The 14,239-nt window shown below is 57.2% G+C and overlaps 1 protein-coding gene across 10 annotated transcripts; it reads right to left on the reverse strand.

Moving 5' to 3' along the window:
• Window positions 1–4,671: 4,671 nt before the first annotated feature.
• Window positions 4,672–13,721, reverse strand: LOC132533562 (immunoglobulin alpha Fc receptor-like). Of its 10 annotated transcripts, none has more exons than XM_060175725.1 (6): window positions 13,559–13,721; window positions 12,729–12,812; window positions 11,776–11,859; window positions 10,728–11,018; window positions 5,770–6,056; window positions 4,672–5,361 (listed from the first exon to the last, which is right to left on the reverse strand). In XM_060175725.1, the coding sequence occupies exons 1-6, from the start codon at window positions 13,590–13,592 to the stop codon at window positions 5,164–5,166; spliced, it is 978 nt and encodes a 325-aa protein (XP_060031708.1). In that variant the 5' UTR covers window positions 13,593–13,721; the 3' UTR covers window positions 4,672–5,163. The 10 variants fall into 10 exon arrangements, with proteins under 10 accessions (XP_060031708.1, XP_060031709.1, XP_060031710.1 ...); XM_060175726.1 differs by having other exon boundaries at window positions 4,673–5,361; window positions 12,729–12,873; window positions 13,559–13,613; XM_060175727.1 differs by having other exon boundaries at window positions 4,675–5,361; window positions 12,729–12,764; window positions 13,559–13,718.
• Window positions 13,722–14,239: the final 518 nt, after the last annotated feature.

Below are 14,239 nucleotides of genomic sequence, written 5' to 3' on the forward strand. Positions count from 1 at the left end.
GGGTGGGGGCTGTGGTAAGCATCGATTACAGAAGCTAGTGTCAGGAGCAATTAGCTAATTTTAGATGGGGAATTCCAAGGACTGGTCTGGGGCTTCCAGAGGGGTGGTTGGGAGTGGACCACCACCCAGGCATGTTGGTCCAGCTGGCAGGCCTGGCATCTGTCACAATGAGGGAGGAGCAGGCTTGGCACCTTTCCTGGTAACATAGGCAGTGGAGCTACTTTATTATTATTATTATCATTATCATTATCATTATTTTATTAGGGGATTGTTTTACAGTGAATTTTTTCTTCATTTTTATTTATTTATTTATTATCTTTATTTACTTATAAATTGGAAATATTGACAAGACCATAGGATAAGAGGGGTACAACTCCACACAATTCCCACCACCAGAACTCCATATCCAATCCCCTCCCTTGTTAGGTTCATGATTAGTCAACAATTTGTTCTGTTTTACATCTTAACTCTTTTTCAGCCACCAGGTTCCACATGATAGCACGATGCCAACCTGATTTCTCTGGGCGGACAACCCCACTAATGTGCCCAGGAACCTGGCCTTCCCAGAGGCCTGCCCCACTAGGGAAATGCTGGGCTAGCTTCACAGGCGGTGAGTTAAGCACACACGGTGCAAAGCACAAAGACTAGCATAAAGATTCCAGTTTGAGCCCCCGGCCCCCACCTTCAGGGGAGTCTTCACAGGTGGTGAAGCAGGTCTGCAGGTGTCTGTCTTTCTCTGTCTTCCCCTCCTCCCTCGATTTCTTTCTCATCTATCCAACAAAGCAATAACAACAAAAAGGAAAATAGCCTCCAGGAGCAGTGGATAGAGGCAAAAAAAAAAAAAATAGTAACAAGAGTCGGGCGGTAGCACAGTGGGTTAAGTACACTTGGTGCAAAGCACAAGGACCGGCATAAGGATCCCGGTTCGAGCCCCCGCCTCCCCACCTGCAGGGGGGTCGCTTCCCAGGCGGTGAAGCAGGTCTGCAGGTGTCTGTCTTTCTCTTCTCCCCCTCTCTGTCTTCCCCTCCTCTCTCCATTTCTCTCTGTCCTGTCTAACAATGATGACATCAATAACAACAGCAATAATAACTACAACAACAACAAAAAAACAAGAGCAACAAAAGGGAAAATAAATATTTAAAAAAAATTTAATAGTAATGCCCCCCAAAAAAAGAAAATGATGACCCCATATTCTTTGACCCATTTCTGTAATGTCTGAACAAAACATAATAATTAAAGCTAAACTAGGGGAGTCGGGCAGCAGCGCAGCGGGTTAAGCGCATGTGGTGCAAAGCGCAGGGACCGGCATAAGGATCCCGGTTCGAGCCCCCGGCTCCCCACCTGCAGGGAGTCGCTTCACAGGCGGTGAAGCAGGTCTGCAGGTGTCTGTCTTTCTCTCCTCCTCTCTGTCTTCCCCTCCTCTCTCCATTTCTCTCTGTCCTATCCAACAATGACAACATTAACTACAACAATAAAACAAAGGCAATAAAAGGGAATAAATAAATATTTTAAAAAGCTAAACTACGCTCTCTTTCTGATATATGTGCGTGATACAGTGGTAATCAGATGTTAACACGGCAACCATGCACCCGGACTGTTTATCTAGCAAGTGAGATCATCAGCTAAACTCAATCACTATAAGCTGCTGGCTCTCCAGCACCAGGTGTCTGTGGTCCGGTTAGAGTTCGTCAGGTGTGCGGTGTGCGAAACTCTGCCTGTGTGTGTGAACTGAACGTCAACCCTCACTGCAGGCCTTGTGGACTCTGTCCCTTTGCAGTGCGCTCAGAGCTGAAGTTGTTCCCTGGATTAACAAACCAAGGAGAGCCCCGGGTAGTTAGTGCCTGCTGTGTGTGTTCTCCTCGCTTTTTTTTTTTTCAATTTTTATTTATAAAAAGGAAACACTGACAAAAAACATAAGATAAGAGGGGCACAACTCCACACCCTTCCCACCACCCTCCATATCCCATCGCCTCCCCTGAAAGCTTTCCTATTCTTTATTCCTCTAGGAAGGGACCCAGGGTCATTGTGGGATGCAGAAGGTGGAAGGTCTGGCTTCTGTCATTGCTTCCCCGCTGAACATGGGCGTTGGCAGGTGGATCCACACTCCCAGCCTGTCTCTCTCTTTCCTTAGTGGGGCAGGGCTGTGGGGAGGTGGGGCTCCAGGACACATGGGTGGTGCTGTCTGCCCAGGGAAGTCCGGTTGGCATCATGTTAGCATTTGGAATCTGGTGGCTGGAAAAAGAGCATACAGAGCCAAACAAATTGTTGACTAATCACGCACCTAAAGGCTGGAATAGTGCAGATGAAGAGTTTGGGGGGGTCTCCATTTTGTAGATCGTTAGTAGGCCTGTTTTAGTCATATTCCAAAGAGCCCATGGCTATACTAGCTTTTTTTTTTTTTTTTTTTTTTTTTTTTTTTTTGCTTTTTTTTCCCCTGAGCCTGACATCTGATATGCAGGTGGGTCCAAGTTATTGTCTGGGGAGTGCTCTCCTTTCTCGACTGAGAAATGCTCTTCCACAAGACTGGAGTGTCTCTGGGGTATCCTTTCACATCTCCTCAGTCAATTTTTTCTAAGTTTTTTTAACCTTTATTTGTTTATTGGACAGAGACAGCCAGAAATTCTGAGGGATGGGGGAGACAGAGAGACAGAGAGACACCTGCAGCCCTGCTTCACCACGTGTGAAGCTTTCCCCCTGCAGGTGGGGACTGTGGAGGCTTGAACCCAGGTCTTTGCACATTGTAACATGTGCACTCAGCCAGGTGCACCACCACCTGGCCCAAAATCTATTTTCTTATTCAAAATATGTATTTTGTTCTTTTTTCCCCAAAGGGGTTGAAAGTTTTCTGAAAATGTTATGAGAATTTGTATTCTGCCTCACATTCTACAAGAAAATCTTCCTACCCAGTCAATGTTCTTCTTGTAGCCTTAAGTCATCAAAGTGAACTAGCTTTATAGAAAGAGAGAGAGAGAGAGAGGGAGAGAGAGAGGGAGAGAGAGAGAGAGAGAGAGAGAGAGAGAACTGCTCATTTCAGGCACACAGTGGCCCTGGGGATTAAACCTGGTGTCTCAGAGCAGACATGGCCGCACAGCTGAGTTCTTAGTTGAGGTGGAGTATTTCCCACTGAGCTGCTCCTTTGGGCATCAAACTCTCAGGCAGAGTCTGACTGGAATCCCGCAGCCTCCCAGCCTATGAAGAGTCACTCTGTGCCGGACTAGCTTCATGGGCAGGAGACAGACGACCAGAGACACATGGCTGAGCTGTACACAGTATCTCTTTATTCATGTGGAACACAGCACAATCTAAACTAAGTTATCTAAACTATCCCTAATCACAGTCCTGTCCTTATCTATAATTGCCAAGTAGAGTGGAAATAGGATGTGATGTAGAGAGGCTGGAGTGAAAAGAGACTGGTGCAAATCAGGGTGACTAGGAGAGGGGGCAGAGCAAAAAGACATCATGAACCAGTGGGGATTAAACCAGTGCCCTGCAGGCAGGGCGGTGCTTAGTTAACAGTGGTTATGTAACTAGAATACAGTGTAAGCAGGGGGGATTAAACCAATGAAGCAGAAGGGGCTTTAGAAGCAGATTTAGAAGCAGACCAACAACTCAGTGGTCACTGCTGCCCGCAGCCCCACCCGGGACCACTGGGTGATGGTTCCTCAGGAGTTTCCCACTGTGCATGAGTTAGGGTGTTGCCTTGAGAGGCAGATAGGAAAGTGGGGGCAGAGAAAGTGGTGGGGGAGAGCCCAGGACACTCAGCACAGCTTCCCTGTGGACCACGGGGGTGCGAGGGGGATTAGATAGATAGATAAATTGATACATAGATATATAGAGAGAAAGGATGGACCAGAGAGAGAGGTGGACCAGACAGGGGGGGTGGACCCCAGAGAGAGAGATCAGAGACTATAGAGAGAGAGAAGGGGTGGGTCAGTCAGGGAGACAGATACACAGAGAGAGAGAAGGGGTGGGTCAGTCAGGGAGACAGATAGACAGAGAGAGAGAAGGGGGTGGGTCAGTCAGGGAGAGAGATACACAGAGAGAGAGAAGGGGTGGGTCAGTCAGGGAGACAGATAGACAGAGAGAGAGAAGGGGGTGGGTCAGTCAGGGAGAGAGATACACAGAGAGAGAGAAGGGGTGGGTCAGTCAGGGAGACAGATACACAGAGAGAGAGAAGGGGTGGGTCAGTCAGGGAGACAGATAGACAGAGAGAGAGAAGGGGTGGGTCAGTCAGGGAGAGAGATACACAGAGAGAGAGAAGGGGTGGGTCAGTCAGGGAGACAGATAGACAGAGAGAGAGAAGGGGGTGGGTCAGTCAGGGAGAGAGATACACAGAGAGAGAGAAGGGGGTGGGTCAGTCAGGGAGACAGATAGACAGAGAGAGAGAAGGGGGTGGGTCAGTCAGGGAGACAGATAGACAGGGAGAGAGAAGGGGTGGGTCAGTCAGGGAGACAGATAGACAGAGAGAGAGAAGGGGGTGGGTCAGTCAGGGAGACAGATAGACAGAGAGAGAGAAGGGGGTGGGTCAGTCAGGGAGACAGATAGACAGGGAGAGAGAAGGGGTGGGTCAGTCAGGGAGACAGATAGACAGAGAGAGAGAAGGGGGTGGGTCAGTCAGGGAGAGAGATACACAGAGAGAGAGAAGGGGTGGGTCAGTCAGGGAGACAGATAGACAGAGAGAGAGAAGGGGCGGGTCAGTCAGGGAGACAGATAGACAGAGAGAGAGAAGGGGCGGGTCAGTCAGGGAGACAGATAGACAGGGAGAGAGAAGGGGTGGGTCAGTCAGGGAGACAGATAGACAGAGAGAGAGAAGGGGGTGGGTCAGTCAGGGAGACAGATAGACAGAGAGAGAGAAGGGGTGGGTCAGTCAGGGAGACAGATAGACAGAGAGAGAGAAGGGGTGGGTCAGTCAGGGAGACAGATAGACAGAGAGAGAGAAGGGGTGGGTCAGTCAGGGAGACAGATAGACAGAGAGAGAGAAGGGGTGTGGCAGTGAGAAGCCAGGTCACCTGCTGTGGTTATTTGGGGTTTTGTAATCATTTTATTACTTTTTAAGGGAAATAGTTTGCTTGCTTGCTTGCTTGCCCCAGAACTCTGCTCAGCTCCGGTTCACAGTGGTGCCGGGAATGAAACCTGCGGTCCTGGAGCCTTGCCACTTCTGCTTCAAGGTGGCGTGGTCCCCAGGGGGCGGGGGCGGAAGGTCCACTCTGCCCGCTGTTCCTGCGGCCTCCATGCAGGCTGGACGGGGCTCTCTGGGGCCCCAGGGGTGCCAGGCCAGCAGGCCCACCAGGCCCGCCAGCACCAGCCCCGCCAGGCCCAGCCGCACCGAGTTCTCCACCGCATGGGCCCCTCCGCCAGCATCTGGACATGAAAACAAAGGGGAGCAGGAAGGTCATTGCAGGGTCCCCCAACCCTCCCGAGCCCCACCTGCAGAGGCCCACCCCCTGGGAAGAGGGCCCACCAGCCCCTCCTGTCTGGGGAGCGGGTACCCCCGGGAGACCCAGACAAGTCCATGTGGGAGCCAGGCAGCAGACACCTGGTTAAGCACACACATCACCCTTCCCAAGGACCTGGGCTCAAGTCCTGCTCCCCCTGCACAGGAGCAGCTTCCCCTCTGCCCACCCCCACTGCAGGGGGACGCTCATGAGCAGTGAAGCAGGGTGGCAGGTAGCTCCCTGTCTCTCTACCCCTCCACTCTCAGTTCATCCCCGCCCTGTCACTGAGGCCACCCGGGGCAGTGGGGGTGGGGGGCACGGAGTGGCCGCCTACCTGTGACCCCCAGCTGCAGGGCCTCGCTGGGCTCCGACCACACAGAGCGGCTGCCGTGGAACCAGCCGTAGCAGCTGTAGTTCCCAGAGGAGCTAGTGCCCACGGGGCCCAGGGAGAAGTAGCCCCCCGCGGGTCCCGCTCTGGGGCGGGGATGGGGGCCCCCCCCTCCTTGGCCAGGGAGAATCCATCAAACCTGGCGTGGGGGGAGCTGCAGCGGAGGGACAGGCGCGCCCCCAGCCGGGCCACCAGCGGCCCCCCTGGAGACAGCAGAGGCTTGTCATAGAAGCCTGAAGGAGAGGGCAAGGGCAGAGACAAGAGAGGGCAAGATTTACCTTCCCCTTCCCTCCCTCCCTCCCTCCTCTCCTCCTCTCCCCTCCCTCCCTCCCTCCTCTCCTCCTCTCCCCTCCCTCCCTCCCTCCCTCCTCTCCTCCTCTCCCCTCCCTCCCTCCCTCCTCTCCTCCTCTCCCCTCCCTCCCTCCCTCCCTCCTCTCCTCCTCTCCCCTCCCTCCCTCCCTCCCTCCTCTCCTCCTCTCCCCTCCCTCCCTCCCTCCTCTCCTCCTCTCCCCTCCCTCCCTCCCTCCTCTCCTCCTCTCCCCTCCCTCCCTCCCTCCTCTCCTCCTCTCCCCTACCTCCCTCCCTCCCTCCTCTCCTCCTCTCCCCTCCCTCCCTCCCTCCTCTCCTCCTCTCCCCTCCCTCCCTCCCTCCCTCCTCTCCTCCTCTCCCCTCCCTCCCTCCCTCCCTCCTCTCCTCCTCTCCCCTCCCTCCCTCCCTCCTCTCCTCCTCTCCCCTCCCTCCCTCCCTCCTCTCCTCCTCTCCCCTCCCTCCCTCCCTCCTCTCCTCCTCTCCCCTCCCTCACTCCCTCCTCTCCGTCCTCTCCTCCCCTCCCTCACTCCCTCCCTCCCTCCCTCCTCTCCCTCCTCTCCTCCCCTCCCTCACTCCCTCCCTCCTCTCCTCCCCTCCCTCACTCCCTCCCTCCTCTCCTCCTCTCCCCTCCCTCACTCCCTCCCTCCCTCCTCTCCTCCCCTCCCTCACTCCCTCCCTCCTCTCCTCCTCTCCCCTCCCTCACTCCCTCCCTCCCTCCTCTCCTCCCCTCCCTCACTCCCTCCCTCCCTCCTCTCCTCCTCTCCCCTCCCTCACTCCCTCCCTCCCTCCTCTCCTCCCCTCCCTCACTCCCTCCCTCCCTCCTCTCCTCCTCTCCCCTCCCTCACTCCCTCCCTCCCTCCTCTCCTCCTCTCCCCTCCCTCACTCCCTCCCTCCCTCCTCTCCTCCCCTCCCTCCCTCCTCTCCTCCTCTCCCCTCCCTCCCTCCTCTCCTCCTCTCCCCTCCCTCCCTCCCTCCTCTCCTCCTCTCCCCTCCCTCCCTCCCTCCTCTCCTCCCCTCCCTCACTCCCTCCCTCCCTCCTCTCCTCCTCTCCCCTCCCTCCCTCCCTCCTCTCCTCCTCTCCCCTCCCTCCCTCCTCTCCTCCCCTCCCTCACTCCCTCCCTCCCTCCTCTCCTCCTCTCCCCTCCCTCACTCCCTCCCTCCCTCCTCTCCTCCTCTCCCCTCCCTCCCTCCCTCCTCTCCTCCTCTCCCTTTTCTTTCTTTTTTTTTTAACAAATGGATTACGTTATTTTTGACAGGACAGACAGAAATGGAGGGGAAAGGGGGACAGAGGGGGACAGAGAGACACCTGCATCACCCCTCATGAAGCTTCACCCCAGCAGGTGGGGACCAGGGGCTTGAACCTGGGTCCCTGTGCATGGTGAGATGTGCATTTAACAGGTGCACCACTGCCTGCCCCCCTTTCTCTTTCTCTCTCTCCCTCTCTATTTTTCTTTTTCTTTCTTTTTTTTTTCTTTTTGATGGAGATAGAGAAATTGAGAGGGGAGGGAGAAGAGAGAGAAAGAGAGAGAGACCTGCAGCCCTGCTTTACCACTGGTGAAGCTCCCCCTTGCAGGTGGGAGGTGGGGCTTGAACCTGGGTCCTTGCACATGGATATGTGTGCACTCAACTGTGTCACCAAGCAGCCCCAGTTTTACTTATTTACTATGAGCGATCCAGACCAGAGTCCCTCTCTGCTCTCTGGCATGCTGATGCTGGAACTGAACCTGAGGCCTCTGGGAATACGTCTGAGCTCTAACAGGTGGGGCTATCTCCCCTAGACATTTTTTCCTATTTTATTTAATATGACAGTCAGAATTTGAGAGAGGATAGATAGCTGGGGAAAGAGAGAGAGAGAAAGAGAGGAATACTTGCAGACCTGCTTCATGACTTTACCCTGCAGATGGGAGTGGGGACTCAGACCTGGGTCCTTGTGAAGTGTAGCAGGTGCCCTCAACTGGCTATACCTCCTCCTGGCTCACAAGATCAGCTTTTTAAGATGGGGAGCTAGTTCAAAATTTCAGAGCACCAACCAGCCCCAGTCCCTCTCCCATCAAGGGGGTGTGTCTGCCCCCTACCGCTCTCCTGTGATGGGGGGATCTGCCCCCTACCCCTCTCCTGTGAAAGGGGGTGTCTGTCCCCTACCCCTCTCCTGTCTGCCCCCTACCACTCTCCTGTGATGGGGTGTCTGTCCCCTACCCCTCTCCTGTGATGGGGGGATCTGCTCCCTACCCCTCTCCTGTGAAGGGGGGTGTCTGTCCCCTACCCCTCTCCTGTGATGGGGTGTCTGTCCCCTACCCCTCTCCTGTGATGGGGGGATCTGCCCCCTACCCCTCTCCTGTGAAGGGGGGGTGTCTGTCCCCTACCCCTCTCCTGTGATGGGGGGATCTGCCCCCTACCCCTCTCCTGTGAAAGGGGGTGTCTGTCCCCTACCCCTCTCCTGTCTGTCCCCTACCCCTCTCCTGTGATGGGGTATCTGCCCCCTACCCCTCTCCTGTGATGGGGGGATCTGCCCCCTACCCCTCTCCTGTGAAGGGGGGGTGTCTGTCCCCTACCCCTCTCCTGTGATGGGGGGTGTCTGCCCCATACCCCTCTCCTGTGAAGGGGGGTGTCTGCCCCCTAGCCCTCTCCTGTGTTGGGGGGTGTCTGCCCCCTACCCCTCTTCTGTGATGGGGGGTGTCTGTCCCCTACTCCTCTCCTGTGATGGGGGTGTCTGTCCCCTACCCCTCTCCTGTGATGGGGGTGTCTGCCCCCTACCCCTCTTCTGTGATGGGGGTGTCTGCCCCATACCCCTCTCCTGTGATGGGGGGTGTCTGCCCCCTACCCCTCTCCTGTGATGGGCTGTCTGCCCCCTACCCCTCTCCTGTGATGGGGGTGTCTGCCCCCTACCCCTCTCCTGTGATGGGGTGTCTGCCCCCTACCCCTCTCCTGTGATGGGGTGTCTGTCCCCTACCCCTCTCCTGTGATGGGGGATCTGCTCCCTACCCCTCTCCTGTGATGGGCTGTCTGCACCCTACCCCTCTTCTGTGATGGGGGGTGTCTGTCCCCTACCCCTCTCCTGTGATTGGGGGTGTCTGCCCCCTACCCCTCTTCTGTGATGGGAGTGTCTGCCCCCTACCCCTCTCCTGTGATGGGGTGTCTGCCCCCTACCCCTCTTCTGTGATGGGGGTGTCTGTCCCATACCCCACTCCTGTGATGGGGGGTGTCTGCCCCTACCCCTCTCCTGTGATGGGGGGTGTCTGCCCCATACCCCTCTCCTGTGATGGGCTGTCTGCCCCCTACCCCTCTCCTGTGATGGGGTGTCTGCCCCCTACCCCTCTCCTGTGATGGAGGTGTCTGCCCCCTACCCCTCTCCTGTGATGGGGTGTCTGCCCCCTACCCCTCTTCTGTGATGGGGGGGTGTCTGTCCCCTACCCCTCTCCTGTGATGGGGGTGTCTGCCCCCTACCCCTCTTCTGTGATGGGGGTGTCTGCCCCATACCCCTCTCCTGTGATGGGGGGTGTCTGCCCCCTACCCCTCTCCTGTGATGGGCTGTCTGCCCCCTACCCCTCTCCTGTGATGGGGGTGTCTGCCCCCTACCCCTCTCCTGTGATGGGGTGTCTGCCCCCTACCCCTCTCCTGTGATGGGGTGTCTGTCCCCTACCCCTCTCCTGTGATGGGGGATCTGCTCCCTACCCCTCTCCTGTGATGGGCTGTCTGCACCCTACCCCTCTTCTGTGATGGGGGGTGTCTGTCCCCTACCCCTCTCCTGTGATTGGGGGTGTCTGCCCCCTACCCCTCTTCTGTGATGGGAGTGTCTGCCCCCTACCCCTCTCCTGTGATGGGGTGTCTGCCCCCTACCCCTCTTCTGTGATGGGGGTGTCTGTCCCATACCCCACTCCTGTGATGGGGGGTGTCTGCCCCTACCCCTCTCCTGTGATGGGGGGTGTCTGCCCCATACCCCTCTCCTGTGATGGGCTGTCTGCCCCCTACCCCTCTCCTGTGATGGGGTGTCTGCCCCCTACCCCTCTCCTGTGATGGAGGTGTCTGCCCCCTACCCCTCTCCTGTGATGGGGTGTCTGCCCCCTACCCCTCTTCTGTGATGGGGGGGTGTCTGTCCCCTACCCCTCTCCTGTGATGGGGGTGTCTGCCCCCTACCCCTCTGCTGTGATGGGCTGTCTGCCCCCTACCCCTCTCCTGTGATGGGGGTGTCTGTCCCCTACCCCTCTCCTGTGATGGGGGGTGTCTGCCCCCTACCCCTCTCCTGTGATGGGCTGTCTGCCCCCTACCCCTCTTCTGTGATGGGGGGTGTCTGTCCCCTACCCCTCTCCTGTGATGGGGGGTGTCTGTCCCCTACCCGTCTCCTGTGATGGGCTGTCTGCCCCCTACCCCTCTCCTGTGATGGGGTGTCTGTCCCCTACCCCTCTCCTGTGATGGGGGATCTGCTCCCTACCCCTCTCCTGTGATGGGGGATTTCTGTCCCCTACACCTCTCTTGTGAAGAGGGCGTCTGGCCCTACCCCTCTCCCATGAAGGAAGCATCTGCCCCCACCCCACCCCTGTCCCTCTCCTGGGAAGAAGGGCATCTGCCCCCCGTCCCTCCCCTGGCGGCCTCCCCACCTGTCACCACCAGCTGCAGCTCCTCACTGTGCTCCGACCAGCCGTCCGGGCCCTGGAACCGGCACCGGTAGCTCCCGGCCTTGCCAGCGTCCATGCGCTGCAGGGGGAACTCGGCCTCCTTCCTGGCCCCCAGGGTGTGCCCCACCACCTCGGGGTCCGAGCCAGGGCTTCTCTGGAGCTCCAGGTGGTACAAGAAGGAGACCGGCCCCCGGCACCAGATCCGCACAGACTGGTTCCAGGGCACCACGGGGCCCGGCGAGACCGAGATGGTGGGAGCTGGGGCGGGAACGCCTGCAAGCAAGCAGAGCCCACTCAACAGAGCCCACTCAGGCTCCCCGAGGGCAGCTGCCTCCTCTGTGTGTGTGTGTGGGGGTGCTGCAGGGGAGGCTGTGTGGAGCCTGCAGCTCCTGTGTGGACAGACAGACAGATGTGAGGGTGTGGTGAGAGCAGGCATGAGGAGGACCAGGGCATCTCTCCTCACATGCGGCCAGGCCCCCTCAATGCTGGGCTCCCCCACTCTGCCACCTCCCAGCTGTAAAGCACAGATGGTATAAAGCCCACAGATGGTATAAAGCTCTCAGAGCGCAGGACCTGCATGCCCGAGGTCCCAGGTTCCATCCTCAGCTCCACTATAAGCCCGAGCTGAGCAGTGCTCTGGGCTCTCTCTCTCTCTCTCTCTCTCTCTCTCAATTAATAAATCAAATATTTGTAAAATGCTGTTACTGCTGAGCCCATGGCTGAGTGACAGCAGCTGCCTGCACCAGGCCCCTCACTGCTCATCCTGGGATGAGAGCCCCGGGACCCTCTCAGGAGACTCCACAACTCCTCCCGGGAGTGGGCCCCGCCCTGCTCCTCCGCTGGCTGCCACACCCTTCACGTCCTGCGTCTGGGAACTCATGGCAGCCTGTGTCCTTCCTGTTGTTTCTCTTTTCGGCACTGAGGCTTAGCGCAGGCATGATTCCACTGTCTTTAAACGTGACATGCATGTGAGAGATTGAGAGAGAAGAGGAGGAGACAGAGAGGGAGAGACAGAGAGACACCTACAAACCTGCTTCGCCATTCGTGAAGCCTCCCTGCAGGGGAGAGTGGGGCTCGAACCAGGGTCCTTGACCATGAGGATGTGAGCACACAGCTGGGGGAGCTACCGCCTACCCTCCTTAAACTTCTTGTTAAGACAGAGGGAAAGACAGACAGAGAAGACAGACAGCACAGCACCCAGCACCCCACCCCCAGCACAAGATGCTCTTGTGGTTCAAGAGGGTTCAAACCTGGGGCCTTAAGCCAAGTAAGTGTGCACTCTACCAGGCGTGTCTCCCAGCCCGGGGCCACCCTTCTCGTGACTAAATCGTGTCCCAGTTTGTAAACAGGCTGTGCTGTATGTGTGTGTGTGTGTGTGTGTGTATGCCTATGTGTGTGCATGTGTGTAAGCATGTGTGTGTGCCTGTGTGTGTGCATGTGTGTAAGCGTGTGTATGCCTGTGTGTGTATGTTTGTGCGTGTGTGTGCCTGTGTGTGTGTGTGTGCGTGTGCTCAGAGACCTGGGGCAGTGGGCAGGGGTCTGCAGTAGGCCCCAGAGCAGGTTAAGCGGGAGGTAGAGACATCTGCAATGTGGTGACTTGCCATCCAGACCAGGAGACGTTTGGGCGGTGTGGCCCCCATCAGGGCTCCGGCAGTAGTGGGCAGAGTAGCCAGCGGCACATACATAGCGGGTGGAGGAGGCCATGCAGGGAGACCCAGAGCCCACTGCAGGCTCGGCAAGGCGCACAGGGTGGCTGGATTGTGACACCGGGTGGGTGCTGGGCAGTCTCTGAGCCCTGCTTCCTCTTCCTGTGGCTGTGAACGGGCTTAAATACACACTGGGGCACACAGCCCAGCGAGGCCCCGGATGGAGGGGTGAGCAGGGCCGGGGGCTCACACGGGGAGCAGGGGTAGCCGGAGTGCACGCAGGCTTCAGACCCTCCCCCAGAGCTGCCACGCGGGGAGCGGGAGTCCAAGCACCTACCTGCATGTGTGAGGAGTCCGAGGCCCAGGCAGAGCACTAGGGAGAGTGAGCGAGGGTGGTGGAGGTCAGGCCTGAGGACACCAGCTGTCACACGTGGGTCATCAGCAACCTGTCTCATTATGGGGGGAGGGGGACTCTGCTCTCCCTTGGTTTCAGAGTATTTGTTTCAGAAGAGAGAGTGATGAGGACAGGGAGTGAGACAGAGTGAGAGACCAGAGACTGAGAGAGACCACAGCTGAGCTCTGGCACAGACGATGCCTGGGACTGAATCTCTGGTCTCTGGGGCATCTGGTGGGAGAGGGTCTAGGTGGCTGAGACAGTTCTCCAGTGATCCATCATCCATCCATCCATCTATCTGTGTATCTATCTATCTATCCATTTATTATCTACCTGTCTATCTGCCTCTCTATCATCTTCCATCTTCCACAGTGCTGCAGAAAGCACAGTGGTTCTGCAAAAAGCCTTTCATGTCTGAGGCTCTGAGGCCCCAGGTTCAGTCCCCAGCACCACCATGAGCCAGAGATGAGCAGGTTTCTGGTAAATCAAAAGGAATCCAGAGCTGAGACAAATTCCGCCGTCAGCGTGTGGATCCAGCCCCGAGCTCTCATTTCATCACAGGGACAGCACGGTACTGTGTATCAGAGATGACCAAGCCCCCGGAACTACTTGGACTTGGGGAGACACAGCTCCAGAAGGCTGGGCAGAGCCTCTCTCCACAGTGCAGAGCAGAACCTCCAGGGAAACCACCCAGGCCTCGTGTTACAGGGCACCCTGGTAGTTGTGGGGTTTCCCTGTCCCCCCCTGTGAACCCGCTTATAGCCAGGACTCACCGAGACAGAGGAGGAGGGTGTCTCCAGGGATCATTATTTGGCCCGGCCTCAGTCGGCCCGGCCTCAGTCGCTCAGCCTCCTGTGGGAGATTCTCATGACACTGAAGTCCCCAGGAAGTGTGAGGTCATGTCCCTCCTCAGAGTGTCTTCTCATCTCCCTGCCAGGAGCAGTTCCTTCTCCGAGAGCTTGGTTCCAGGAAGCTCCTTGGCGGAACCCCAGAGCGAATGGAGTTGAGCTTCCCTGTGAGGTTTCACAAGTGAGGGTCCCCGAGCTCTGGAGCCTTGTCCCTGCAAACCCAGTGAGTGAGGGTACCTGAGTCTGGAGCCATGTCCCTATACCCCCAGTGAGTGAGGGTCCTGAGCTCTGGAGTCTTCTCCCTGCACCCCAAGTGACTGAGGGTCCCTGGCTCTAGAGCCTTTTCCCTGCACCCCCAGTGAGTGAGGGTCCCGGGCTCTAGAGCCTTTTCCCTGCACCCCCAGTGAGTGAGGGTCCCGGGCTCTGGAACCTTGTCCCTGCACCCCCAGTGAGTGAGGGTCCTGGGCTCTGGAGCCTTGCACGTGCACATGTATGTGGGCTCTCATCAGCTGGGGTCAAACCCTCTTCAGAACCTTATTTTACTTCCTCTCTTCTCCAAGATTCCCTTTTTGCTCTGCTGAAGACCCTCCTCACGCCTGTCCTTCC

The sequence above is a fragment of the Erinaceus europaeus genome, chromosome 2, assembly GCF_950295315.1.
Source record: "Erinaceus europaeus chromosome 2, mEriEur2.1, whole genome shotgun sequence".
Classification (NCBI taxonomy): Eukaryota; Metazoa; Chordata; class Mammalia; order Eulipotyphla; family Erinaceidae; genus Erinaceus; species Erinaceus europaeus.

What these genes read in the sequence shown, in the direction of transcription:
- LOC132533562 (XM_060175725.1), bottom strand. Translation starts at nt 13,592, where the DNA reads ATGATCCCTGGAGACACCCTCCTCCTCTGTCTCG. An exon ending in CGGACTCCTCACACATGCAG is followed by an intron (nt 11,860 to 12,728) that starts GTAGGTGCTTGG and finishes TAGCTCCCCCAG; the next exon opens with CTGTGTGCTCACATCCTCAT. An exon ending in CCTGCAGCTGGGGGTCACAG is followed by an intron (nt 5,362 to 5,769) that starts GTAGGCGGCCAC and finishes TTTCATGTCCAG; the next exon opens with ATGCTGGCGGAGGGGCCCAT.